The sequence below is a fragment of the Lycium barbarum genome, chromosome 5 (assembly GCF_019175385.1).
Source record: "Lycium barbarum isolate Lr01 chromosome 5, ASM1917538v2, whole genome shotgun sequence".
NCBI classification, from domain to species: Eukaryota; Viridiplantae; Streptophyta; class Magnoliopsida; order Solanales; family Solanaceae; genus Lycium; species Lycium barbarum.
The window spans coordinates 73,415,532-73,443,357 of record NC_083341.1 but is presented as its reverse complement, the minus strand read 5'-3'; the positions used below and the strand labels follow the sequence as shown (position 1 = coordinate 73,443,357).

The window sequence follows — 27,826 nt, the reverse complement described above, 5'->3', positions numbered from 1 at the left end:
CGAACCATTTAAGCATTATATTTACTCTAAATTAATTAACCTAAATTTGGTCGGATAACCGTAAGTTAACGGATTCTAAAGGATGCCTAACCCCTTCCCTTTAGGATAATATAGAGCACTTACCTAGAATCACATTGGTTAAACAGACTATTAATTGAGGTTTAGTTTTAACTTTGCCTTAGTTAATCTCTAGGTGTCCTAATTCACCGTTAAAATAATTAGGTGGCGACTCCTTAAACAAAACATATAGGAATCACCAATACGTCATACTCCTAAATCAACCCGGTTAAAATGGGGGTATGACATATCTCACTTGTAAAAGTTTCAAATTTCAGGAGTATTCAATGTTTTAGTCAAGGCTATTTTTGTTCAAATACTTTTTCCACATTAAAAAGTGGGTAAACACTAAACAGTTTTGGGATCGTGGCTAAAGCTTGATTACCATGAAAATTTTACGGTATGAGGAGAGGGAACTGGAGTTCCCCTAAGACCATAAAAAAGTGTAATGTTTTGATGCCTGCACAAAAGGAAAAAGAGATACAGAGAAAATTCCTTTTGGTGATATAGAAATGTTTTAGCCAAGTTATGAATTGTGAGTAGTTTTATCATCACGAAAAGACTAGCTACTGCAGATCATGGCAGCAACTAAATTTCTTAATCTTGAATATTAGATGTCTCTGTGTACCAAAGTACAAAAGAAAGATGTCTGTGTGTCCCGAACCTTGGCTCATTTTGAATGAGATACTATATACGAGTGGCTGACAGTCCAATGAACTCTAGCCTAGAAAATTGTGAGGAACTTCTGATGCAGCAAACTGGTAATCCGAACACTTGATTCGAGAAAATAATTAAGAGTCTACAAGTAAACTAACATTCAAATCATGCAAGGTACGACGGGGTAATTTTTCCTTCAGATATCCTAAACAAACAGGGTATACTCTCTTGAGCTTAGCGCAACTATGGCCATTACTTAAATCCAGCAGTGTGGCATCAGAGTCTTTCATGGCAAAGTTTACCATGTTGAAAGCTATTTTCCAGTTGTTCACACTTTCAGCATCTAGATGATGCAAATACAAGAAGGCAGAAAGATTATTGTAGACATCTGCCACTGTATTGTTCTTGCTTCTTAGGGATTCAATCGGAATACTGTATGCAAATAATCAGATACATAGAATTGTTACAACATGGATTTGGAATTCAAATGACAGAAAATTGGAGCAAGAGAGGAAAATTTACAGGTTGCGTATAGATGCTAAAAGTTATAGAAAGATGATAAACCTTCGAAGATGAATTTGCTCTTTTGTTTCTTCTCTTCATAGTCCGTACCATCCTTGATCTTTCTCACCCTTCTCTATCTATCAGGACACCTGCTTCAGTCCAATGTAGTGTATATCTCACAAAACCTGCTCACTTGGCCTCAAGGGAATGAAATGGAGGCTTTTTTTTGCTAAAAAGACTTAAAAAGAAATAGATGGTAATAGAAGAGTGGTTAAGGATTAGACATTCTAGAACTTCTTAATTCATTCCCAATTTCTGTCATTTTTCAAGATCTCAACAGTTACGTCTATGTGTATGTGTATATGCATGTGTAAGAGAGACAGCAGGGACAGAAGGGAAGAAGTCCTTCGAGGGGGAGACTAGGATGTAAGTGGCTAGCGGAATAAAGGCAATATACCCCACTGGTGCAGGAAGCCTTCTCCAGTTGTTACTTCTAGCACCAGCAGCACAAGAACTGCCAACATTGCTGCCCTTCCATTCCACGTTTCTGCACTTTTTGTCCAACCCCATTCCCAGACTGTTACAGGAGGTGGCAGCTCCCTGCGCTGTGAATCATATGCTGCCAATAGCTCTTCCACGCTGCCAAGAGGGACCAATGACTGCAAATAAACACCTCACCATATTTAGGCACTCATCGTTGGAACAGCAAATGTCAGCATAAATTAGGTTTATTTAGCCACCCATCACTGTGATAACATCATTCAACCAGAAACTACTTATCCAAGTACAAATGAAACAAGGGGGGAGGAAAGATTGCCCCTTATTTCAATCACTTTCGGCAGTCACATCATAAAAGCCAGGTGCCCATGGATTTGCTGCTTTTAATGAAAGAACCTGGAAGTATGCAAATTGACTAAGAAACTGGCTTACAGAATATTTGAGCACAGCTGAGCACTCACCACTGTCCCAACAAGGCAAGCGAATGTGTTCGTTGATCAACCTCCTAGGGCTGAGTAAGTTGTTCATATTATTCATGTGGTATAGAGGTGTCAAAGATTTGGTTCCTCATCTCATACTGAAACCAATGTGCTTGACAAGCAGGACAAACCATGACGACAAAGCCTCAATTGTACCGATCAACTAAAACAAAATGAAGTCTAACCACTTGGGCAAGTAATACTAATGAATCACAAGTAAATATAAGCAGTATCCCCCCCCCCCCCCCCCCCCCCCAACCAAAAGCATAAATCCTATCTCCCTCTATCCCATTTATGTGACACACTTTCCTTTTTAGTCTACCCCAAGAAGAATTGAGTCATTTCTATATTTACAAATATTTTAACTTTAATCTTCCCCTTTTACCCTTAATGAAATGATTTACAGCCACACAAATATCTATGACTTGTTTTAGACCATAAGTTTCAAAAATCTTCCTTTCTTTCATAAAATCCGTACCTAGTCAAACTATATCACATAAATTGGGATGGATGGAGTATTACATAATACAATTCACAATCAACCATATAGCCTAGCAGAAAAATAGTTGTCATAACTCGAAAATGAGAATGAATTGAACTTTTCCCAGATTGAACAAATGGAACTGTTGAACCAGGGACGATCTATCCAATAAAGGCCTCAGAAGTATAAGTGTGCCCAACAAAGTTGGAAAATCAATCATACCTTGCCCAAGCAAAAAAAATTGTCATAAGTCAAAATGAGAATGAATTATACTTTGCTCAGACTGAAGAAATGGAATTGTCAAACCAGGGATCATTTATAGAAGTGAGATCCTGCCCGACAAAGTTGGAATAATCCATCCTTGTCAAATAGTGTTCATATGAGTTAATCAATGTGGATGATGTAGTGTATCATAGAACTTACCTTTAAGCAATGAGGACCTAATGTAGGAGGGTCATTCAAACAGGAGGTGTGTATTGTCTAAACCTTTGTCTTGATATCTCTAGCTCATATAGAAACTAGATTTCCTTATAAGCCATGGCAAGAATCTATCTAAAAGAGCCATCAGAAAATAAACTAACTCAAACTCAAATCCACGTCCAACTTGTTCAGAAAAACTCAGAAGATCCCGTCAAGCAACACAGGCTCATCATCGTCAGAAGTGAACAACTAGTTTAACAGTCTCTCTTTCTCTCTCTCTCTATTTTCTTCTATTTTTTTCTCTGAGAAAAGGTGTGTCTCTGTCTCTGGCTCTCCTCTCTCTCCCTCACTCACAGATGAACATTCTATTGATTGTTGAGAATATAATTAAAAAGTGTGCTCTCTCTAGCAGCTTAAGCTTTAGATGAAATGGTGTCATACTTCAGCATGGTATTAGAGCAGGCAGAGGTCCCGGGATCGAATATTACCGCCAGCCATTATAAAGAATTTGCACATATTTGGCCCATGAAAAAAAAAAAGAATCAGGCCCGCACGTGAGGGACCGTGTTGAGAATATAATTAAGTAAATAAAAGGTGTGCTCTCTCTAACAGCTTGAGCTTTTAGATGAGATGGCCACACACTTCAACATTTATTTTTTATTTTTCTTACCTTAATGCACCGATACAAGGCTTGCCCAAATGAGCTATATCCCAACCAATAGTTGACTAGGCTTGGAAGACCCACCATTACCATTTACATACAACCAAGATGGATAGAGTTTTGCAGGTAGAATTCACAACACATGTCCACCTCCACAAAAGAGCTCCTTCATACACTGGAATTTCAGAGAGATTGGTAGGTTGCCCTACCTCCCAAGAAGTTTCCCAGTAGAAGGTTTAGAGCAAATTAATCTTACAGAGCATAAAGAAGCTGTTAAATTTTCCATTCTTAACTAACATTCTTCAATGCTTACGTTTTCTTTAAGCCTTAAGTATTTTTGACAAAGCCTCAGCCTTAAATTACTTTTTGCTGCGTTTAGTAGCAAGCAGTGTCAATGTCAGATCCCAGACATGTACAAGAGATATCCATCAGAGTCCCACTTTTCCCTGTACAAAACAGTTTTAAGAGGGCAAATTACTAAAGATAGTAGAATTTACTATGCCTATTTCGAGCCTATCTAGTGCAGAACTTCACCTTCTTTTAAAAAAATGCTCTCCGTACAATAGATACGTTATTCCTCTAACGGTACTCCCACGAGCGTCTGAGCTACATGCTCCGTCCCATGGGGACGCCGGACCTACCGGAAACAGCGCGTACGGGGGAGATTAACAAAGCTACTGCATCTACGGTTACATACCCACAAGCAATTCAAGAAAAAAGTGACTATGCAAAGGCTATTCAAGCCCCTGCTCAGAACCCTAACAATAATAAGTTTGGGAATCCTGCAATTAAGGCTAATTATACGAAGCACAATGGAGTACATGCGGTGTTATTCAAAACCAGCGAATTTTATGGGGATATGGCGGAAGAATGCAAATTTACCCTTGTTGGAAAATTCATAAGAACCCGTCCTCAAATTGAGAAGCTGAGAGCACGATTTGCTGAGAAAATTACGCTCAGAGAAAAGGTCCAAATTGGTGTCTATGATCATCGTATTGTTTTCTTAGAATTCGGAAATGAAGAGGATTGCAAAAAGGTGTGGTACAAACGATCAATTGATTTCGATGGGCAAGTGATGTGGCTCGAAAAATGGTCGCCGGATTTCAGGCCAGAGGAGGATTCTCCGATTGTTCCGGTATGGGTTTTACTTCCGGAATTACCGTTTCATTGCCACACATGGAATTACTTGAAGCAAATTGTTGCCCCTATTGGTAAGCCCTTAACCTTAGACACTGCTACTGAAAAAAGAACCAGACCAAGCATGGCTAAAATCAAAGTAGAGGTTGATCTTACTAAAACTAAGCTCACATCTATTTTTGTGGGGTCTGAAGATGTAAATTGTCCAAGGAAAGGGTTTTATCAAAAAATTGATTATGAGGGTGTTCCCAAATTTTGTAGACATTGCAGAATATTGGGACATTCGATACTACAATGTAGAAAAGTGGAAAATAAGAAGATGGAGGAGAAGGAGAATATTGATGAACCCAATAAAAAACAGAGCAATGATGATGAAAGTAACAACAAAGAGGATGACAGGGACCTGATACAAAGAAAGATGAAGACGAAAAGCAGGAAGAACCTGATGGTATCAAGGGAAACACTGAAAAACATGAAAAAGAGGAAGTTAAAAGGATGGAACAGGAAGATGTGGAGAAGAAGAATGAAGATACTAAAGGAGTGAATAATGAGAAGGGTGTTAACAAAGATAGGGGCAAAAAGAAGAAGCAGAAAAAATGGAAGGCTAAGAACCAAAACATGGAAAATGAGGAGAAATATAAACATGGAGGGACTGATAGTAGAAAGAAGCACGACGGAGATCAGGAGCAGGATCAATCTGTTCTTAAAGACATACTAGACAAGATAAGGAGGAATAGGAAGAAGAAGATGCCAAAAAAAAGGACCAATGTGAAAGTCAAGATCAATAAGGGCAAAAGCAAGGAAGGAAATGAATTTTTTTCTACAGAAGGAATAGGTAACAAGGATGAAATGGAGGTTGTTACTAATGAACAAACAGTACAGTCTACTGAAGAACAAACTGTACAGTCTAAAAGACAAGCAGAAATGGAGAACAAGCAAAACATGATTTGTATTCAGGAAAAATCTGATAATCTACAACAAATAGAGAATGGGGGCTACATAGAAGTGGATAATGAAGAGAAGCAAGAGAATAAGAAAAGAGGGGAGGAAGGAACTGGAGACAATATAGAGGACAATTCCAAAAATTCTAAAGAATCCTCTAATCTGCCAACTGCTAACAAACGAGGGATAAATGTGATTGTGGATCTTAATGACCACTTGATGGATTCTTATGACACTCAAAACAAGGAAGAGAACACTGGGAATGATAATAAGAAGGGAGATGACAATGATACAGAGAGGGAACACGAGGAGGAATACACAGACCATGAGTTAAGCCAGGAGCAACAACAACACATCAAAGATGTTAGTGACAGGAATGGGCTATCTCCAGAAAGAAGAGGAAGAAATAAACACAGGAAGGGTATTAGAAAGGCAAGAAGTAGCAGTAACATAAAAGCTCTGTCCTGCAAAGGGGAGAGAAGAAAAAGTCAGCAAGCTCATGATGTTTCTTATGATTAGTGCAATCATATGGAACATAAGGGGGGTCAGATCCAAAAAAGCAATACAGAGACTCAAAAGAATGGTTAATAAATACAAGGTTGACATGGTGACTATTTCAGAACCTATGGTGAATAAGAACAAAGTAGAGGGTTATAAAAGATACTTGGGATTCAACCATTGTATCACCAATCCTAATGGTAAAATATGGTGTTTTTGGAGGGATAATGGCATTGTCACCACCATTAAGAATCATGACCAGTTGATCACTATGAAAATTCAGGAAAATACTTCTAGTCTAGACTTCTATGTCACTGCTGTCTATGCTAAATGCAAAGCAGCAGAAAGATTGGAATTATGGAGCAGTCTAGAGGACTTGAATAACTCTATCACAAGCCCATGGTGCATTGGGGGAGATTTTAATATCATCCTCCATCCAGAGGAAAAGCTTGGGGGCAGACCTCATAGAAACTCCAAGAGCTTTGCTTTTACTGAGTGCATGGACTCTTGTGGCATGGCTGATTTGGGGTATACAGGTTCCAAATATACCTGGTGTAATAATAGGAGGCCATGCAAAAGAATTTGGAAAAGACTTGATAGGATTTTTATCAATGATCTTTGGGCACAGAAATACAATTGTAACAGTGTAAGACACCTTCCTAGAGTAGGGTCAGATCATAGACCTATGTTATTTAATTGTAACAATGGCTCTACAGTGGGTAAAAAATATTTCAAGTTTTTGGAATTTTGGACTGATCAGGCTGACTTTAAAACTATTGTTGCTGAGGAATGGAATTGCTTTATTGAGGGCAACCCTATGTGGAGACTTCAACAGAAGCTGAAAAATCTTGGTAGGAGATTGTCTAAATGGTCTAGAGAAGAAATAGGTGATGTGCATGAAAACACTGATGATTGGGAGGCCAAAATGCAGTTTTTAGAGGAGATGGACTTGGCTGCAAGGTCTGAAAATAGTAGAGAGGATCTTAATAGAGGTCATGCTGAATATGTTTGCTGGCTTAATAAACAAGACAGCATGTTGAAACAAAAGTCTCATATTGGATGGTTTGAAGATGGGGATAGCAACACCAAGTACTTTCATGCTGCCATTAGAGAAAGAAGAAGAAAATTGAATATTCAAAGAATCATGAATAAGAAAGGAAACTGGATTTCTGGAGAAGACAGAATTGCTAGAAATGCTGTTAACCACTTTGAGAAGCTTTTTAATTTAAAGAAGGCCATTGTAGACCCTCAAATTTTGAATTGCATCCCGGAGTGTATCAGTGATGAAGACAACAGTTTTTTGATTAAATGTCCTGAAGAAGATGAAATTAAGGAGACTGTTTTTAACATGAGCACTGACAGTGCTGCTGGGCCTGATGGATATACTGGAAAATTCTACCATTGCTGTTGGGATATCAAGAGGGAAGTGGTAGAATTTGTTCAGTTTTTCTTCATGAAAGGAAAAATGACCAAATTCTTTTCACATACCCTTCTTGTGCTAATCCCTAAAGTAGAAGGCCCTAGTAATTTTACAGAGTTCAGACCTATAAGTCTCAGTAATTTCTCGAGCAAGATTATCACCAAGCTCATTTCCAGGAGATTGAATCCTTTACTGCCCCTTATGATCTCTGAAAATCAAAGTGGCTTCTTGAAAGGAAGACTGATAACAGAAAATGTCCAGTTAACTCAAGAGATTGTGCAAAATATCAAGTGTAAGAACAAAGGGGGTAATGTGGTGATCAAGCTGGATATGGCAAAAGCTTATGACAGAATGTCTTGGTCCTTCATCAAAGCAGTGCTCAAAAAGTTTGGTTTCTCGGATGCTGTTACCAATATGATCATGGGCATTGTGTCCAACGTTTGGTATTCTATCATAATCAATGGCAAAAGACATGGATTTTTCACATCATCTCAAGGCCTGAAACAGGGAGATCCTCTTTCTCCATCTCTATTTATCATTGGCGCAGAAGTTTTAGCTAGGCTTCTTAACAGTTTGATTCATGGTGAACATTTCTTGCCTTTTGCTATGTTAGATACAGGTCCTGTCATTAACCATTTGTCTTATGCAAATGATATTGCCATTTTTACGAGTGGAAACACCAAGGCCATCAAGATGATTATGAAGCAAATTCGGTGGTACAATAGATGCTCGGGGCAGAAAATGAACAAAGCCAAGTGTTTTTTCCTAACTGCTCCAGGCACTGGTCCAAGTAGAATTAATAAGATTAGAGAAGCAACTGGTTTTCTTGACCAACAGTTCCCATTTGAATACTTGGGGTGCCCCATCTATATTGGAAGGAAAAAGGTGGAATATTTTGAAAAAATGCTATCCAAAGTCATTAAAAGACTGAATGGATGGCAAAACAGTATGCTGTCTCATGGGGGAAAGCTGGCGTTGATCAAGAGTGTGCTCCAATCTTTACCTATCTATACCTTAACTGCCCTTAGTCCCCCCAAAGGCACCATTTCCTTAATGGAGAAGCATTTTGCTAGATTCTTTTGGGGGTCAAGCAATGATAAAAGAAGATACCACTGGAGTTCTTGGGAGAACTTGTGTTTTCCTAAAGAGGAAGGTGGAGTGGGCATCAGAAATATGACTGACATTTGTAAATCTCTAGATATCAAGAAATGGTGGAGATTTAGGTGTCAAGACTCTTTGTGGGCTAGATTCACAAAGGCTAAGTACTGCATAAGAGCACATCCTGTCGCTAAAGTCTGGGTGTCTGGGAATTCTCACATTTGGAAAACTTTGACTAAAATTAGAAGTGATGCTGAGCCACACATGATCTGGAAAATTCAAAATGGTCATATCAGCTTTTGGTGGGACAACTGGACTGGTTATGGAGCTATTGCTACTTACTGCCCGGATTATGTACACTCTATTAGAACAAGAGTAAGAAACTTCATTATTGATAATGAATGGGACTTGCAAAGCTTGGGAGACATAGTTCCTGGTTGGCTGCTACATCACATTGCCAGTATCAAGATTGGATCACAACACAAAAAAGACTACTTAATGTGGAAGCTGGCTGCAGAAGGAGTTTTTTCCAACAAAGAAGCCTGGAATGGGATAAGAACTCATAGACAGAAGGACCTGTTAATCAACAGGGCCTGGCACAAAAGCATCCCTTTTAAATTTTCATTTCTTACCTGGAGATTGATTAAAAGCAAGCTACCATTCACTAACAACTCTGTTTGCAGGTTTGTGGACATGCCAGTTGACTGCTTATGCTGTTCAAATGCTCAACCAGAGACTATCCAACATTTTTTCATCGAAAGTGAGCCTGCTCTATTTCTGTGGAAATATTTTGGACAACCTCTTGGAATCAGTTATCAAGTCCAACCTGTTAGAGCTTTTCTACATGAATGGTGGCAAACCCGGAGCAAAAATGAAATGCACAAGATGATAATTCATGTTATCCCAGTTATCATATGTTGGGTAATGTGGATAAACAGATGCTCTTGCAGATATGGAGATCAGAAAAAATTCTACATTAGGAGAATGCAACAAGAAGTGATTTGGTATCTCAAAGCAGCAATGGACAAAGCATTCCCAAAGTTCAAAATGGAGTTGCCTTGGCATCAACTGTGTGAAGTAGTGGAGAAGCTTAAACCAAGAGCAAATATTACACAAGTAACATGGAGCATGTCACCAACTGGGAAAATAAAAGTTAACACTGATGGGAGCTACAACAATCATGGCAACAGAGCTGGAATCGGGGGAATAGCTAGAGATGAGACTGGAAGCATGATTTTTGCCTTTGCAATCCCAGTTCAAGGTACAAGTCATAACATGATAGAAGCTATGGCAATCAGATATGCTGCTCAATGGATCAAAAACAATGGATACAGACAAAGCTATATAGAGTCTGATTCATTGATGATTGTGGAAATGTTAACAAACAGGACCTCTAACAATCTTACTATAAAGGATATCATTGAGGAGACTATGAATATAGGGGATCAAATGGAGATTACTTTCAAACATTGCTACAGAGAGGGTAACCAAACTGCTGATTTTCTGGCTAAATTTGCATCATCTAAGGAGAATCCATCATTGAGTCATAACCTTCAACAGATGCCAAGAGGGGCCTTTGGTGCTTACTACTTAGACAAGAGTCAAATGCCTAGCATGAGGATAAGATATGACAAAGCTAATGTTTTTGTGAGCTAAAGTGTATAGGTCTAATGTATATTAGAGAATGTATAGCTAACTAGTTTTAACATTCTCCTTTTTGCTAGATTGCCTTGCAATCTGTGTTTGTATATCAGGGGTATGGTCTAGCCCTCCCCTTCTTTTGTGTTTGCATAAAATGATATACAACACCCCCGGACACTTATCCTGGAAATTTAAAAAAAAAAAAAAAAAAGTGCAGAACTTCTCCTCATACATCAATCTTGTTAAAAGTTTATTATATGTATTGGCCCACCCTCCTCCAAATTCTCTCCTCTATTTGAACTTCTGTTTTAGTCCCATATCAAAGGGTGAGGCCACCACTTAAACCCCATTACAAGTTAGAAATCATCACCCGAATGAAAACTGATATTGTCAACACCTAAGGGTGTGGCCTAGTGGTCAAAGAAGTGGGACAAAAATCATGAGGTCTGAGGCAAAAAACACTAGGTGACCTTTTCCCATCTATCTAAGCCTTGGTGGGTAGAGTTTCCTGACACCTTGCCGGTGGAAGGTAGCATGTACCCGATGAAATAGTGGAGGTGTGTGGCTGGTCCGTACACCACTATTATCAAATTTTAAAAATAAAAGCAATGCTGTCCAAACGATAGACAGTAATACTCTTATTAACCAAACAAAAAAAGGAAACAAAGAGTGAACTGCTCCAACCCAAAAGAAAAGCAACAGCGAAACATATATTCCCAAAAAATAGTTAGTGAATAAAACATGCCTAGCTTATTCCAAAAGAGGACAATAACTGGTTAGTAGCTGATAATATGAAATCATTATTCCCTTCATGTCTTTAAGCTCAAGTAGAAAGAAAAGGCCTAGTGGGAGAGGTATGGCAGACTACAAATTGTGGATTTGCTGCGAGACTAGGATGGCCATTATGACATTTTTTAGTAATCCATTGTTAGAAATTTCTGGGAGGAACATTCTCAATCATTTTCTCATTGAAGACAAGTGAGGAAATGATTCTTCTTTACTTCACTCAACTTGCTTGATAAAACCGTATGGTACCTAGATATTTATTGGTTTTCTCAAATATGTACCTAGCCTAGTACATGTTTAATTTATTCATCTCTTTTTTCCTAGTAGATGAACTAGCTAATAAACTAATTATGAACTAATTAAATAATATTACAAATCTAAAAAACATTTTCTTCTTCCAACACAAGGTTCAAATTTCAAAACTCTCTGAATCTGGTGGTTGGAATTCCCAAAACATTCTTCAGTATTTCATTTTTTCTTCCTGAACTCCTCCAAAGATTGTAAATCAGCATTCTTCTTGGGAGTTGGATGGTTTTAATCGTCTTCTTCGAAATACTCCTCATCTTTTCAGAAGATGTGATACAAGCCCAACTCCATCAAGATTCATGAAGATGGAGTCTTTGAAGATCATGGGATGTCAACATAGGACGGCCTTCAAGATATGGGAGATAACTTGGATGGAAGGCTTCAAGACCATCACATTCAAGATATGAAAGATAGCTTGGGAGGCTATTTGTGCAAAGAGGCTATTTATGCCAAAAGGGGCTATTTCATAAATTCAAGACTTTCATCCCTTAAGAAGACTACCAAACAAGGCCCTTGTTTCATTAAGGGTATTATTGTAATAGTTATAGTAGTCTTCTTTACTTGGTATATATACTACTTTAGTTTATTTCATTAGGGAGCTTTTGATGATTTTATGAATATTGAGTGTTGAATGTTATCTCTAGAGAGAGAAACATATGAGAGGCCTATGGAAGGCTCTTATTGAATCTTGTTTTGTTGAGAGGTTGGTTGCTTGGGGCATAGTTCCCTTGAGGTCAACTTAAGAAGTTATGTGCTTAATAGTATGTAATTAAGAGGTCTTAGTTAATTAAGAACTTTGGTTGCCTAATTGTGCTTATTTTTGTGTCAATCTATGATTTATATATCTTTTCTTTTCCGTGTCATTTTATTGCTTCTGCATATCCGCTCTTGTATCAATTGGAATCAGAGCTTGATTTAGGTTTGTTCTAACAAATCTAATCTTGGGTTTTGATTCTACCAAAAAAAAAAATCTATCCAAAAATTTCGAAAATCCAAAAACAATTGTTTCAAATCCTTGTTTTGTTGTTGATTCTAGTGTTAGATTCGAGTTCCTTAGAGTTCTTAAGTTCTAAACTGAAATTTGAGTCAAATTCGAGTTGGGGTTTGATTTCCAACATTGTTGGAGCTTGAAGGTTGAAGAACTTGAAAGTGGGTTTTGTGAAGAAGAAGAAATTGGAGCTTGAAACTTAGTGGGCTTTGTTCTCCACATCAAGGAGAGTTTAGATCTAAAATTTGGAGTAATTTGGAGTTGATTAGAAGGTGATTGGAAATTTGAATTTCTTGGTGTTCTTGAAGTCCTTCAAATCTTCTTGAGGAAGAAGAATCAAAAAGTACAAGTTTGATCCAAAACCCTCGGTGAAAATTTGGAAAAAGTGTTTTTCAAGTCCAAAAGGGGTAAATATTAGGTCAAGTGGGCCCATTAAGTCAACAAAAGTCAGAAATTCAACCCAAGATCCAAGAATTACGTACGTGACGCCATCAGTGGAAACCATTCTACAGTTCCCTTATACGGTCTGTAAATAAAATACGGACCATACAATCACAAGTCAAGCCGACCGTAAAAAGTCTGCACAAGAATTGAAGATACTGTTGCTAATCTACGGACACCATATACGGTCCGTAAAAATTGGCACAGTTTCAACCGTAGATTTGGCACCAAAAAAACGTACTCACTGTTACCAATTTACGAACCCTTTTGACGGTCCGTCATTCACATACGATCCGTAAAATATTGTCCCATCCCAACCGTAAGTAACACTGTCTCTAGCCTCAAATTTCGTTTCACTTCACTTCATTTTCCAAAATTTTCCTTGATCCTTGGTTGATTTTTTGTGTCTTTATTTCTTAGGTAAGGAGCCCAAAAAAAAAAAAGTATAGAAATTTTAAAATTTTCGCTATTTCAAATTGATACCTTGGATCAATTGGGGCTTCAAGATCATGTTTTCAAGTTATCACACAACCCCGGATTTTTATTTATTTCCCGATTTTTAGCATTCTGTTTTCTTGTTTCCTCAACTAGTGTACATTTAGTACTTGTTCTACTTGTGTATGCTAATTCTTGTGTCCGTATTTTCCTTCATGCTAATTCTTTTCGTGCTTTTCTCGTTTTTACTTCGTTGTTAATTTCTTGATTCAAGTCCGTTAGTTTGTATTGAGTCGTCCGTTCTTCATTTAACAAGAATCCACTCTGACCTTGAGTAGTAATTGTGCACCTTGCGAACCACCGGAACGAAACGAGATTCAACATTAGCCGACCAATCGAGTGGTAAAAGGCAAGAGAGTGTGAGTTCATTTGAGTGGTGCTAGCCAAGCACAAAGGTGTGTAAACACGAGCGATTGTGAGGTTTGCTTTACTAACATTGTTTGTTTGTTTTTGTTGAGTGTTTTTAAATAGGTACTTATCCATGGATTCCGATTCATGTGATAATGACTTTGGTGGTTATGATAATGAAGGATATGGCTATGATGACGAGGACTATGGTTACAATGAAGAGTGTGGTGCTTATGATGAGGGTTGTGAATACGATTATGGCCAATACAACGAAGAACATAAAGGCAAGGAGTACTCATGGATCCTATGTTGAGGCTAATGACCCGGAAGATCTATATGATGACCCTCATGACTTTGAAGGTACTTCGAGGCACAACCCTTACTCTTCTTGTGATGAACGTAGTAATAAAGGTCGTGATTTTGAGTATGAGGATAGTGACGTATCAAGTACTTATGATGAAAGTGAAGCTCAAAGTAATGAGAAGCCCACATATATAAGTTTGCCGGTGGTGGTTGTTCTTACTCTCCCTCATCTGGCACCATAGAGATCTCGTTTAAGGGGCATGAGACCTCCTCCACCAAAACTACTCAAAAGAGTTGGGAGTGGAGTTCTACCTAAGTTCAAGATGAGTATGCTGTCTAACAAGAGATCCCATTCGATGCTAGTGAAGGTACATGATGATTGGGGAGTTAAACTTGAAGTTAATGACCAACGTCGTGGTCGTTACATTTCTTCTCAAGCCATAGTCCGGCTAGGATTAAAATGGACTAAGAGAGAAGACCATTATATTGGCAAAACGAAATATTGGGTCGATATGGTGAATGTATCCTTTTCTTATGGAGAGTATCAAGAGGAGGTGTGGTGTGTTGTACTTGAGGTGGGTACATGTGACTTGTGTTTGGGATATTCTTGGTTCGAAGACCATGGGGTTGCTTATGAGCGCGATTGGCATAGGTATGTAGTGGATAAAAGGGGGAAACTTCTCTTGCCATACGTACTTCCTAAAAGGGATCCAAGTGTGAAAGTGCAAAAAGCCAACGTGAAATGGCCTGTCTTGTCTATGGAAGCTAGTGGCGAAGAGTATGACCAATGGGAATTCATGATGGGTGAAATCTTTGCTAGCCACAACTATTCACAAGGAACGAAGATAGAGTTGGCTCTTAAAACCTTTTAATGAAAGCTCGTCAACTATTGGGAGGCCTATATCAACAGAGAGAAGGAGAAAAGAACGCCAATTGGGACTTGGGATGCTTGAAGAGAAACTTGAGATGACATTATCCCGAGCCACATGAAAAGGTATATACAATAAAAACCCCTTCCCAAAAGAAGAAGCCAAAAGAAAGGGAGCAAAATGCCTCTTGTGAGATGCCACAAGAAGGGGAGATTACCGTACCCCTTCAGAGAAAAGATAGAGAGGAGTAAGGGAGCGCAAAGTGGCAACACACGAGTAGAAAAAGGAGAGGATGTGTGGAGTGAAGTGAGGGAGTTGCCACACATTCAAACTAACCTTTCTACTTCTTCATTTTGTTGTGAAGAAACTTTTGTAGGTACCCAAGGAAACGAATTGCTAAAGGAGTCTTCACGTGAAGAACTCCCGTACTTGAAAGGAGGAAAGGAGAACAAGACCATCTCTACGATTGGTCAAGTGAGCTTGCCATGGGAAGCTCAAGGTAAAGAAGATTCTTCGTGTGAACTTCAAGGTACAATAGCTAAACTCAATACTTCCAACTTTTTAAATGAACAAGTTTGTGATGAGAGTATGAGCAGTAGCTTGTCTTTGTGTGAGCTTAATGATTCTTTACCATGTGTTGATAATGTCATTGTTGAGAGGGCTCATACACTAGTAGATCCTTTTGATGACCGAATTGATTCTTCTTGTGAGGTCAATTTGTGTCCACCTAGTGTTGACACTTGTGATAAAAGTGATAGTGCATTATCATGTGATAAAAGTGCTCATACACTAGTTGATTCTATTGATGACCGAATTAATTTTTCTTGCAAGATCGATTTGTGTCCACCTAGTGTTGACACTTTTGAATTAAATGGTAGTACATTGTCATGTGGTAATCATGTTGGTAAATCTTCTGAGCTTGACATTTGATCAACTTGCTTGTAATGTTAATTCACTACTTACAGGAATCTTATGATCTGCTTAATGAGCCTCTAGTTAGTGAAGATAATGATGTAGTTGGTCTTTTGAAAGAATGTGACACCTCACCTTTGTTTGTTACACCTCAACTTTGTTTGTTTCATGTCAAATTGAGTCTCTTGATCTTGTTTTAGTGTCATGTGATAAGACTCAAGGTTGTAATGGTGACGTGTGTCATGTAGGTAGTCATGGGAATGAAAGTATTTTGAAAGATGACATTTGTCTTTGTGAGAATGAAATTGCATGCTTTGACTCCTCATTGTTCATGGATTACTCTCTCTTAAAAGATAATGCCTTATTTGATGCTCACATGACTATTGAAAGTGAAGTAGCTAGTGGAATGTATTGTAATGTTAAAGTGTAGCCACTTTTGGGGACCACATGGTGTTTGAAAATCCACTATGGAATGATGACACTCTTCCCTATGATAGAGAACCTCCCTTGGGGAAAAAGAGTGTTTTGAAAAGGAAGGTGATACTTGCTTACAAATTGTTACTTTGTGTTCAAAATTGTAGTAGCATGATAGATCTTGTTCTTGAACCTAATTGTGACGCTACATTTGAGGACACCATAGATGAAGTTGTTTTGCGTGACACCTTTCTTTACTATCTATTTGCATATGATGACATTCATGCTATTGTTGGGAGTGCATCTTATGTTGGGCAGGGTCCTATTGGAGTATATAGTTGTTGCCTTGACCATGATATGTAGGTATCTTTCCCTTTTGACCCCGTTGAAGTCTCCAATTTGTGTGATTGGTCTAGTTTGGAATTAGAGGATCATTTGTGCTTCATGTCTCCTAGGACCAATGTGACATTGCCCACTTGGTATTTTGAAACCATGGGTATCTTTAGGACATCCTCTTTTCATGATCTTTGGGATAGCCAATTGCTTCATGCTCTATGTGAGAGCTTGTTCTTCGTAAAAGCGGTTGATACTTGGCTATATCACAAATCTGTGCATCAAGGCATGTTGGTAGATTGGTTTATTCTTACGCTAATCCTCATGCTTTGAGGAACTTGTTTTTGCTTGTCTTCCCTATGGTTTTGCAAGGTCTAGATTCGAAGACGAATCCTTTTCTAGAAGGGGAGAATGATACAAGCCCAACTCCATCAAGCTTCATGAAGATGGAGTCTTTGAAGATCATGGGAGGTTAACATAGGACGGCCTTCAAGATAGCTTGGATGGAAGGCTTCAAGACCATCAAATTCAAGATATGAAAGATAGCTTGGGAGGCTATTTGTGCAAAGAGGCTATTTATGCCAAAAGGGGCTATTTCATAAATTCAAGACTTTCATCCCTTGAGAAGACTACCAAACAAGGCCCTTGTTACATTAAGGGTATTATTATAATAGCCATAGTAGTCTTCTTTACTTAGTTAGTATATATACTACTTTAGTTTATTTCATTAGGGAGCTTTTGATGATTTTATGAATATTGAGTGTTGAAAATCTCTAGAGAGAGAAACATATGAGAGGCCTATGGAAGGCTCTTATTGAATCTTGTTTTGTTGAGAGGTTGATTGCTTGGGGCATAATTCCCTTGAGGTCAACTTAAGAGGTTAGGTGCTTAATAGTGTGTAATTAGGAGGTCTTAGTTAATTAAGAACTTTGGTTGCCTAATTGTGCCTATTTTTGTGTCATTCTATGATCTATCTATCTTTTCTTTTCCTTGTCATTTTATGTTTCCGCGTATCCGTTCTTGTATCAAGATGTTTCCATCTTCTTTTTTTTTTTTTTTTTAATAAATTGTTTTTATTACATAGGGGTAGGAGAAGGGGGAATGGGGGAGGGGATTACAATGTGGGGATTCGAACCCTCACCAACAAGATGTTTCCTTCTTGAGATTGAGGTTGTCATTTTTACTCATTGTGCTTCAGAAAGAACATCATCTGTTTCATCAAAACTTTCCTCTTCATTACTGCTCTCCTCTTTTGGAGATTTCTCAGTAGCAGGAGTGATTCTTTTTCATCATTTTCTAAAAGTTCATTTATACTCTGCAGATATAGAAACTTTTTTGGGTTCTACAACCAAAAATGTATTTTTAGAAGGGTTCACTTTACAAGGATCCACGTCTTAAAATTCTTTGTCAAAGCTTGTTACTAGATTGGAAACACACTTTCTCTTGTATGCAATCAAAGTCATCCTGAGAATCATCTTCATCTTCATCTTCAACTTCATCTGAAAATAACTTTCTTCAGAGTTGTCACTCGTCTTCTTCCAAACTAAATTCATTACATGACTCGTCTTTTGTCTTAGTTGTTGGAACGTTTAGGATAATTTTTCATCTTTCCAAATCTTCAAGAATTCTGGATTCTCCACAGGTCCCTCATTACAACAGGCTCTGATACCAAATATTGGAAAATATGGGGAGAAGGATCAATCATTTCTCTTGAAGACAGGAGAAAAAAATGATTTTTCTTTACTTGCTTTCATAAAATCGCATGGTACCTAGGTATTATAGGTTTTCTCTAACCTGTACCAAGTCTAGTACACTATCTTACTTTCATTATATTCTTCACTTTTTTTCCTAGTACATGGAACTAGCTAATAAGCTAATCATGAACTAATTAAATAATATTTATGTATCAAACAAATCTAAAGTACCTTTTCTTCCTCTAAAACAAGGTTCAATTTCAACATCTCTAACCTTTTTATATAACATTCAACTATGTTACCGTGCTTAATGCCTATGTCTGTAGATGATCTCTTCAATTAAACGTTTGCAAACTTCCGTATTTCAGGTCGTTGGCGCTATCTACTCTTAACATAAATTTTAATAGTTTCTTAATCACAGATCTGGAGTTAAAAAGCACCTGGCGAGCTTCAAGATTTGAGACTGCCATTGCTCCTACATATGGAAGACTTTCGATCACTGCATCTGCCAAATCTGAGATGAAAGTGGGTTCAACACCTAGGGCAGGAACACGTGCCCAGTTCTGTATTCCAGACTCCAATGCTAGCTCCTTGTATTCAACATCAATTTCCTCTAATGTCTCAATATGCTCACTTACAAAACTGTGATAGCATTTAAAATTAGAGAAAATAAGCAATTAAAATGAAAATCAAGACAAACCTCATCATCATTTGTACTGCTTAAACAGCCAAAGTTCGCGTACCTTATTGGCACGGCAAGAATACTCTTTACCCCTTTCTTCCCAAGCTCAATTATTGTCTCGTCAGTATATGGTTTCAGCCATTCAACAGGTCCAACCCTACTCTGCATCAGAGCAAAATAACTTCATGGAATGGCGAGTAAACGGCATTTTTAAAGCTCAATCATGATACTCTAAGCGAACAAAAGGTGCATCCGTATGCATACAGAATCACAGTAAAGCCCATCGGTTCAGGAAGTCATGTATCCGAAATGCCACCAGTGAAGACTTTTTTTTTTTTTTTTTTGGTAGTTCGTCCAAAAGAATAACTTTTATTTTTATGACAGTGGTGTTTGACCAGCTTGAGCCCACCTTAACTATTCCACCGGAACCTGCAACTTCCCACCAGCACAGGTACTGGGAAGAAATCACCTAGTATTTTTGCCTCCGCCGGGACTTGAACATTGAGACCTCAAGAAAATAACTTATGTTTTGGCATCCAAGAAAATAACTTATCAATGCCAGATGGCACCAACATTACTTGACCACAAGCAAATAGGAGAATCAATGTTATAAAAGCTATACGTTATGGCTAGCAAATGAGCATCTGAGCCTCATCTATTTTTCTCATCCAATAGTGTATCACTTGACGACAACATCATAAATAAGTACCAACTTTCCCAAAAAAAAAAAAAAGTATTAATCAAATAGCCATAAGCACCAAATAAAAATATTTTTGTCCCAATGGGAACACCTAATAAGACATTGAATGGAGTCCCCTCTAAGTTCATAAAATAGACATCAATAAACGGCTACATTACCTTACATACATAGAGGCTTATAACATCAAAGTGTTTAGTACTTGTGTCTCACACTCCATATTAGCTAATTATTTTTGTAATGCGACTTGGTAAGTTCATGTGGTACAATGTAATACTTCAATAGAAAGTAGCGATCAGTCCCCTCACCGATTGTTGTGGAAAAAGTGTGGACAATAGAAAAAAGCTTCTTCACCTTCATGACAATAGTTATGCACGTACCACCTTTTCAAAGTAAGATGGAGTGCTTTAATATGCTAAGCTCAAGTTTACCATATAATTTAACTGTCTTATGAACCTTCCACATTGAAGAGGCGATATGGAGGCACATATGCAAACAACGCTTGTCATGCATGATACGTTATACATATTGTTTCCATGTTTGAAAAGCAAAGAGGGTGGGGGAGCTACTATAACTCATACATGGGAATCTTGCTGACAGAAAACATCACATTCAAGTGGTGAGGGATGGAATAGTCTTTAATTGCACATCAACTGAACTCTGAGTTTTCTTATACATGATAGTAACAGATGAGCCCAAAAAAAAAGGTGCAAGAAACTAGAGTCTTATCTTCATTACAAGAACGTTTTAATGCATAAACATAGACAACATTGCGTATGCAAGTGTCTTTAATCATTCGTAAAATTGAAGTATTGCTAATAGATCAGCAAACGTACCTGATAGGCCAAAGTATATGCATTATGTACCCTTCTCTTCTCAAGTTCTTCCATTATTAAGTCCACACATTCCTCCATCTCAGCCTTGTATGGATCACCTGCTTCCTCTACATATGCAACTGGGACACCATGAGCACTGAAGAATATCATGACCTGTGTATATGAAGCTAGTTAACATGGCAGGACATAAGTTAGAGGGACTTTCTACTTCTTTTGGAGACCCTGCTTTTATTTTCATTATAAAATATCTGAACAATTCATAAATATGACATGTAGGGGAGTAGAGGCAGGAACGGAACAGCTTCAATCTGGAGAGATCTTAGGTCTAGAGTGCTACAGTTTTCCTTTGTTTTTGATCCTTAATATCTTCAACCGTACAGAGATCTTTTCATAGCACTGTATTTCTACCGTAACCAACTCAATATAGCTTCAAGATAAGATCTCCAAGCAAAAGACGTCATGGACAATGATACACTAAATGAGAGTATCACAATATTCATGAAAAAAAAATCTAAGCATTTATTACAGAAGAAAACAAAACTGAGAAGACAGTCAGACATAGTTATAAACAAAATACTTCGCAAGAATTATTCTAGTCTAAGTAATGAAAACAAAAATACAAATACATAAATATGTTACTTGCCTCATGTTAAATACAATCAGGACAGATGAGAATCTTATTAGGAAAAAGAACACCTCTTTTCACGAGGTAAATATAGCATGAGCCAGCAAAGAATAGAGACAATACTACCTCCTCAGGACGGTCAAAACTATTCAACTCTTTTTCCATCAAATCTGCCATGGCTTTGATATATCCTTCCCGTTGATACCATGAGGGTATTACCGTGTGTTGCATGTTGACAAGATACTCATCCTCCCTGAAGAAAATACTCATTGCTACGTATATTACTTTTGACTATCGCAAATGGAATGTATTCTCTGAGCAGGAAAATAGGGTATGTTTATAACCTAAATATACTCTCTAACAGGCGAAGGCTTGAACCGCTAGTAGATATTGAAAACTGTGGATAAAGAGGGAGCACAACAAGCTTTGTGATTCCATCCCTTTTAATCTGCAAAAAGAACAGGAAATGAAAACCAATAGCTCAACTTTGATCCTGTCCTAAGCAACTTAAATGTGCTTCAAGAAAAAACTGGGAATAGGAGCAATTATATCATAGTTTCACCTTTTTTTTTCAGGGGTACCGGTACATCAGGAACAAAAAGTGAAGTACTTTCGATAAAGGATCACAATACCTAACACAAAGACATCATTTATCACCACATTGATTTTATTCATGGACAAAGGAACCTACACTTTTGGAGCTCCAGTCGTCCAAATACCGTTTTTAAATAAGTTCTGCTTCTAAGCTGTCAACTGATACATATATTAGGACCTCGCTGAGAAGCTTTTCTCCGGCACCACATTCAAAAAGCTTTTATCCTTTGAAATAAACTTCCCACGCTACATTAAGAAACGGATTTTCTACTCCCAACCATTAATATATATGCATTTTGAGAAGTCATTTACTCCATGTCTCCATCATGATACCAATCAATAAAGAAAACCATGGTCATTTACTGTCTCATATTTTTAACTTCTTTAATCTTGAAACAATTGACATATTCAGGAATAAAGACATGTAATATGTGGGGATCTTCGAAAGGGTGATTTTATTATTGGGAAAATTACGTAAATGTACCCTTCGGCCATCTAGTTGACCAAACATGGCAGGAGTATACACTACCTATACACTTCGATTGTATATTGTGTATAGGTATGTATATTATATGTATAGATATGTATATTATATGTTTAGGTATGTATAGCATATGTATATTTAGTATAAAGTATACACTAACTATATACTGTGTACCTATTTTCTAAACTAGATGGCCGAATGGTATTTCGCTGTAATTTTCCCTTCATTATTTTGCCCACTTTCTGTCAACCTCAAGCTGATCTTACATAATATCCTTCACTTGTTACGGTCTAAACAAACTTACCAGTTTCCAGAAAGCACGGATTAATCTGCCTGAACTTAAAACTTTTTTTTTTTTGATAAGGTCTGCCTGAACAACCTACAGTTCTCAATAGTTGTTTGCTTGGCAACAACAAATAGGATCAAAGGAAATAAGTTATCCTTAGTTTGATTACTTTTCCGTAGTCTAATTAGCCAGGGACTAAGGCCCACTTTGGTTCCACTCAATGGAGGTCCGAATCTGAATCATTCAAGTCTCAATCCATTAAGTGTATTCGTTTCTTGTTTTTTCCAACCACTAAATTGCTCTCAAGGTCTGAACCAGTCAAATCTTGTACAAAGTTAGTTTCATTAAGACAATGCTTACTTGGAGTTATGTGAAGGTAACTTTTTATCGCTACTTATCCATTACAACTACCACCACCAACCTCCAGCATACAAACACAATCACCAACCATTTCTACCGTCAGCCACCACCGCCAACCAAATGTACCACTAACTACTTTCACCCCCAAACTCCACCGTACAACCACCTCTGCCACCGGCCACCGCACCACCAACAACCTCCACGTCAGCTACCACGACCAACCACCTCCACCATCAGCCATCAGTCTGGCAGTCTCCACCGCCAATCATCAAACAACTACTGCACAATCACCACCGCGGGCCACCCACCAAGGACAACTTCCACTAGCCACCACCTCACGTCATCGCGACGACCGCCACAACTAACTTTTAGATTGTGCTTCATCAAACAAACAGTTTCTACAACACCACATAAATTAAGATTTTCTCTAATAATTTGTTGATATGACATTTAACTATAATTATTATTCTGTTAATTCGGTATTTATTAATTTTTAAACAAAGATAATAACCACAGATTCAGTTGCTGAAAAAAGGGAATAGTCATAATTAGTCAGTGTCCAGATTTAGAGACAACATCGAAATAATTATATATGTATTTAAATTCAAACATCTTTACCTAAATAAAAACAAGAGGGGTCTACGTAGCTTTCGCACTTGGTTCACTTTAACTCAGGGCAATTACACAGGGAGATAAGGCTAGCTGGCCTAATCCCTTTCAGGAAGATAAGAGCCGCTTCTCCCAGCCACACATTTCCTCCACCATCCTTTCCCACTTCCCCGCTAGTCTCACTTCTCAGTACCACCATAAGCTCCGCTTAAGAACTTTGTAATAAAATTTACACTTAGTCATGAATGCATTATCAGCTTATTTATTAATTAGCTTTAAAATTATAATTTCTCCAAAAGATTCTAGAGATCCTACGGTATAGTTGTTGGAAAAATTTGATCACCGTCAATCTATCGTCTAAACTCAAACCCCAACTATGATAAGATATGATTCTGCGGAAGTGTAAATGCAGCTCCTACAGCAAATCCCCATGAGGCAAAGGGGTTAAAGCAAACTTGTAGCATGCTACCACTTGTATTGCTCAACGAGATGATCATAGAGACTCAAGAAAACAGCTAATTGCACCACAAAAGAAAAAGGAAAAGTTTACAAATGAAAATCGAAGAAACAAGGTATTTACTCAAAAAAAAAAAAAAACGAAGAAACAAGGTACCTGTTCAATAGCTTCCTCTGTGAATGGATGCCAGTAGCGCATACCAACATACACCTTTGCAGGCACATTCTTTTCCCACAGAGCTTTTCTCAAGGCTTCAGCCTAAAAATCAAATATTATTAAAGAAAAAAAAATAACAGAACTGAATAGAGGAGCCATGAAAATAAACGCAGAAAAACATTGTACTGCTCATATACAAATTAACCATAGCAAAGAGTTAGCCTTAGCAAGTATTTCCACCATTAAGCACTGGAATTCAGCATGGTGGTAAAACACTGGCACTTAACAAAGAAAATCGAGAGATCCAATATCATAAGCACACGTAAAATGTCATTCTTTCTTCTGTCGGATCAATATTTCATCTTCATTTATTCCTACTTAACCAATAATAAACAATATCAAAGCATATAAATTCATGCCTGAGCATCAGTTATCCGTCGAAGAGGAGAACCACCACCAATTGAAGCATAACCTTCTTTGCTCTTAGGTGCTCTAGCAACCGAGATGAATTGCGCCAGTGGCCTTTGCAAAAACCGAAACAATCTTGGCAATCGAATAATATCCTATTCAAACCAAACAATCCAAGTTTAAAACCCATCAAATAATCTCACATAATTGTCGATGAAACAACATTAAACTTACTGGATCAGCAAAAAGATTGAATAAAAATGGCTGGACATCTTCAAGAGTTTCAGGGCCACCAAGATTAAGCAACAAAACACCAATTTTGCCTTGAGGAATAACAGGATTTGCGGACATTTCTTGAGGCGTAGAAGTGACCAATGCTCCAGGGATTATAGATGATGGTTTGTCAGGCCATTTCAAGGAGCATCTAGCTACTAGTGAACAATTATTCTTGGGTAGCCTTAAACAAGAAGCAGAGAAAGATGAAGTGGGTAAACTACGCTGAGTATCCGCTTGAAGAAAAGAGTTCACTGGCGACGGAGATATTTCACGGCAGAAAATCACCGGGGGCGCCATTGCTGACTGGTCGCAAGGGAAGAATGATCTTTGAAATGAGGAGACAAATCAGCAGAGTGATGACTTAGATATTTTGGTTTGTTAATATTTGTTGGGAAATTAATTTGGAAAACCGGTTGGTCTCCTCCACAAGTTCAGGATAATAACGCCACAGCAAATGGACCTAGTTATGTTACGTAGCTCACAACAGTATAACAAAATTTCGACAGTAGTTGAAATATAGGAAAATCTGTTGTAAACTCATTCTAAAATAGTTAGTTAAATATATCAAAGAAGAATAATAAAGAGATAAAACGGCAAGAGATGAGAGATTTCTTATTTATCTAAGTGTATTCAAGTGTAAGTACATGACCTATTATATCTCTATATATACTAATATATAGAGGATAGTCAAAAGGTGACAATAAACAAGATAATAACTATGAAGGTTACAGGGGGAAGATCATGGAGGTGTGGGAATTAATATTTACATAATGAAGATAGGAGGTTGGAGATTTAATAGCTACATCATAGAGAAAGTAGTGGGAGTAACTTCTTAGGAGTTAATGGACATCCATCACAATATACATACAATATACATAATATTTCATAACACTCCCCCTTGGATGTCCATAGATAATAGATAATGTGCCTCGTTAAAACCTTATTAGGAAAAATCCAGTGGGAAAAAATCCTAGTAAAGGAAAAAGAGTATACATATCTTCTAATACGCATTGCTTGCTGCCTCGTTAAAAACCTTGCAAGGAAAACCCAGTGGGACAAAACCTCGGCTAAGGGAAAAAGAGTACAGCGCGTATTATACTCCTCCTGATTAAAATGTCTCTTCATTCCGGGAGACGGCGCAACCAAATCTTGTAAACCAGTTTCTTTCTGTTGAAAATCGTGTCTGGAAAAGAACTTTGACGAAATGTGTTGTATTATGTCTCCTTTGCTATATCCTTCTTTTAATTGAACTATGCAAGCTTCGTACAATAATATTGTTGAAATCTTCATTTCCAAATAAACACCATACTGTTGCAAAATGTGCTGGTCTCAGCTAGACACGTATTCCTGACTTCTTTTGTAAGTAGCTATCACCTTGGCATGACTTGAATAAGTATCACTAATTGGCTGACATATAGAACGTCATAATGTGCGGTACCCTTACATGCAAATCGGTAACTCGCTTTGAAGAACAAACTTCATATAATAATAAAAATAATGTCCTGCATTTTACATAACCAACAAAACCTTGATAATATTTGTTAGGATAAACAAATCTATATTAATAATTTCTTTTGCAGTATGCAATACAATATACTCATCATTATAATGAGGTCAAAATGATGTTTATTTACATTTTGCGACATCACAACCATTGGGGTACTCAATGGAATCGCTTTAGCCTATATAAAGATTTGTTGAAGCTTTATTTTCGTAAATCTTAAATGTTTCAAACCAATTTAAATCCCTACTGATTTTCTTTCGTTGTCAATATAGCCATATTGACAACAATTAATTCTACGCATTCAAAATTTTCATATATTGTCAGACTGATAAGAAGCCCTATTGCATCCATCACAGGAGAATACATACATCTCCATACAATAATGTCAGGATTTTTTGCAAAAAATCTTTATGCCACAAGGCACAAGCCGTACTTTATATTTACGGTTTTTATTTCTCATTTTACTTTTCGCACAAGAATCCAATTATACAGCACTGACATTATACCTTAAGGTCCTTGGACTATACGTCCAAAACATCACTATTCCAAGTGAAATAAAATATACTTTGACTGCGTATTTTATTTGGCCAATCATTATATCTGTCCACATTCTTTGACAGATTTGAATTCAAGATCCTCATCACCATTATAATGTTGAGCGCTACATTATTTCAAAGATATTGTCGACGGTCATTTGATATCGATTCCAATGCGACATAACTTATCGAGATCTCTTCATTTTTTATCAATTTCAGGTACCTGAACCTTTCCCAAGGTTTTATGAAGGTTATGTCGTGGTGCTCTTTAAAGCACTTGCCTCATTATATGACCATCTTGATCATTTGCTCCTCTCCTTCTTCAAGGAGTTTTATCTTTAGAACCGATCGGTCTATCGCCATAGACTCTGTTCTTCAAGGACTTCAATTCTAATTGGAATTGGAGCATTTACGACTGGAATATAATATTCACTTTTTGGTCAGTAAATGCATCTGGCAGTCAACTTGAATTATCTTTTTAACGAGGATCATACCAGTGATAATTCATTATATATACCTTATTTTCCAGCTGCTTATCATCCCTCCCCGTAATGTCAGGAAATCTAACATTTACCTCCCAACCTTATTTGGGACCCATCTTTGTGTGTTGTGGTGGAGCAATTAAATCATATACCGCACATTCAAATTTCTAGACAGAAATTACTTGGTTCCTGACCCTGAACCAACCTCAAGGAGAGAGTCAAAACTTGTTGGCTTGATGCTTACAAGTGCTGCTACATATTAAATAATCTATCTCAAACCAAATTTCTTTTTGGGAGATTTGTTCTCATAATCAATTGTTTAGCTATAATTGAAGGCATAGAATTTCTGCTAAACCAACTTGGATATAAGCCAACATTATCAACAAAATTTCATAGTTTGAAACTGTGCTCTTAATATAACAATTGAGCAAACAACCTTGCAAAAATCAAAT

At 37.5% G+C, this 27,826-nt stretch overlaps 1 protein-coding gene across 4 annotated transcripts; it reads right to left on the bottom strand.

The window, feature by feature from the left end:
* Nucleotides 1-808: 808 nt before the first annotated feature.
* LOC132640946 (ferrochelatase-2, chloroplastic) lies at nucleotides 809-25,300 on the bottom strand. 4 transcript variants are annotated; one of them, XR_009582505.1, is made up of 11 exons: nucleotides 24,811-25,298; nucleotides 24,588-24,731; nucleotides 24,169-24,270; nucleotides 21,567-21,670; nucleotides 21,349-21,475; nucleotides 20,598-20,750; nucleotides 19,126-19,226; nucleotides 18,823-19,024; nucleotides 1,676-1,877; nucleotides 1,279-1,367; nucleotides 809-1,146 (listed from the first exon to the last, which is right to left on the bottom strand). XR_009582505.1 is itself a non-coding variant. In XM_060357751.1 (10 exons), exons 1-10 carry the CDS (start codon nucleotides 25,147-25,149, stop codon nucleotides 1,342-1,344), a joined length of 1,500 nt encoding a protein of 499 aa, XP_060213734.1. In that variant the 5' UTR covers nucleotides 25,150-25,298; the 3' UTR covers nucleotides 1,087-1,341. The 4 variants fall into 4 exon arrangements, 3 of the variants coding, with proteins under 3 accessions (XP_060213734.1, XP_060213735.1, XP_060213736.1); XM_060357751.1 differs by having other exon boundaries at nucleotides 1,087-1,367; XM_060357752.1 differs by having other exon boundaries at nucleotides 1,087-1,877; nucleotides 24,811-25,297.
* Between the last annotated feature and the right edge of the window lie 2,526 nt (nucleotides 25,301-27,826).

Excerpts from the sequence above, each read along its gene's own strand:
- LOC132640946 (XM_060357751.1), bottom strand. The coding sequence starts at position 25,149 with ATGGCGCCCCCGGTGATTTTCTGCCGTGAAATATCTCCGTCGCCAGTG. Across the intron at positions 21,671-24,168 it reads CAGAGGAAGCTATTGAACAG|ATTAAAAGGGATGGAATCAC; the intron begins GTACCTTGTTTC and ends TTCTTTTTGCAG. Across the intron at positions 1,368-1,675 it reads AGGCTTCCTGCACCAGTGGG|GTGTCCTGATAGATAGAGAA; the intron begins GTATATTGCCTT and ends GGACTGAAGCAG.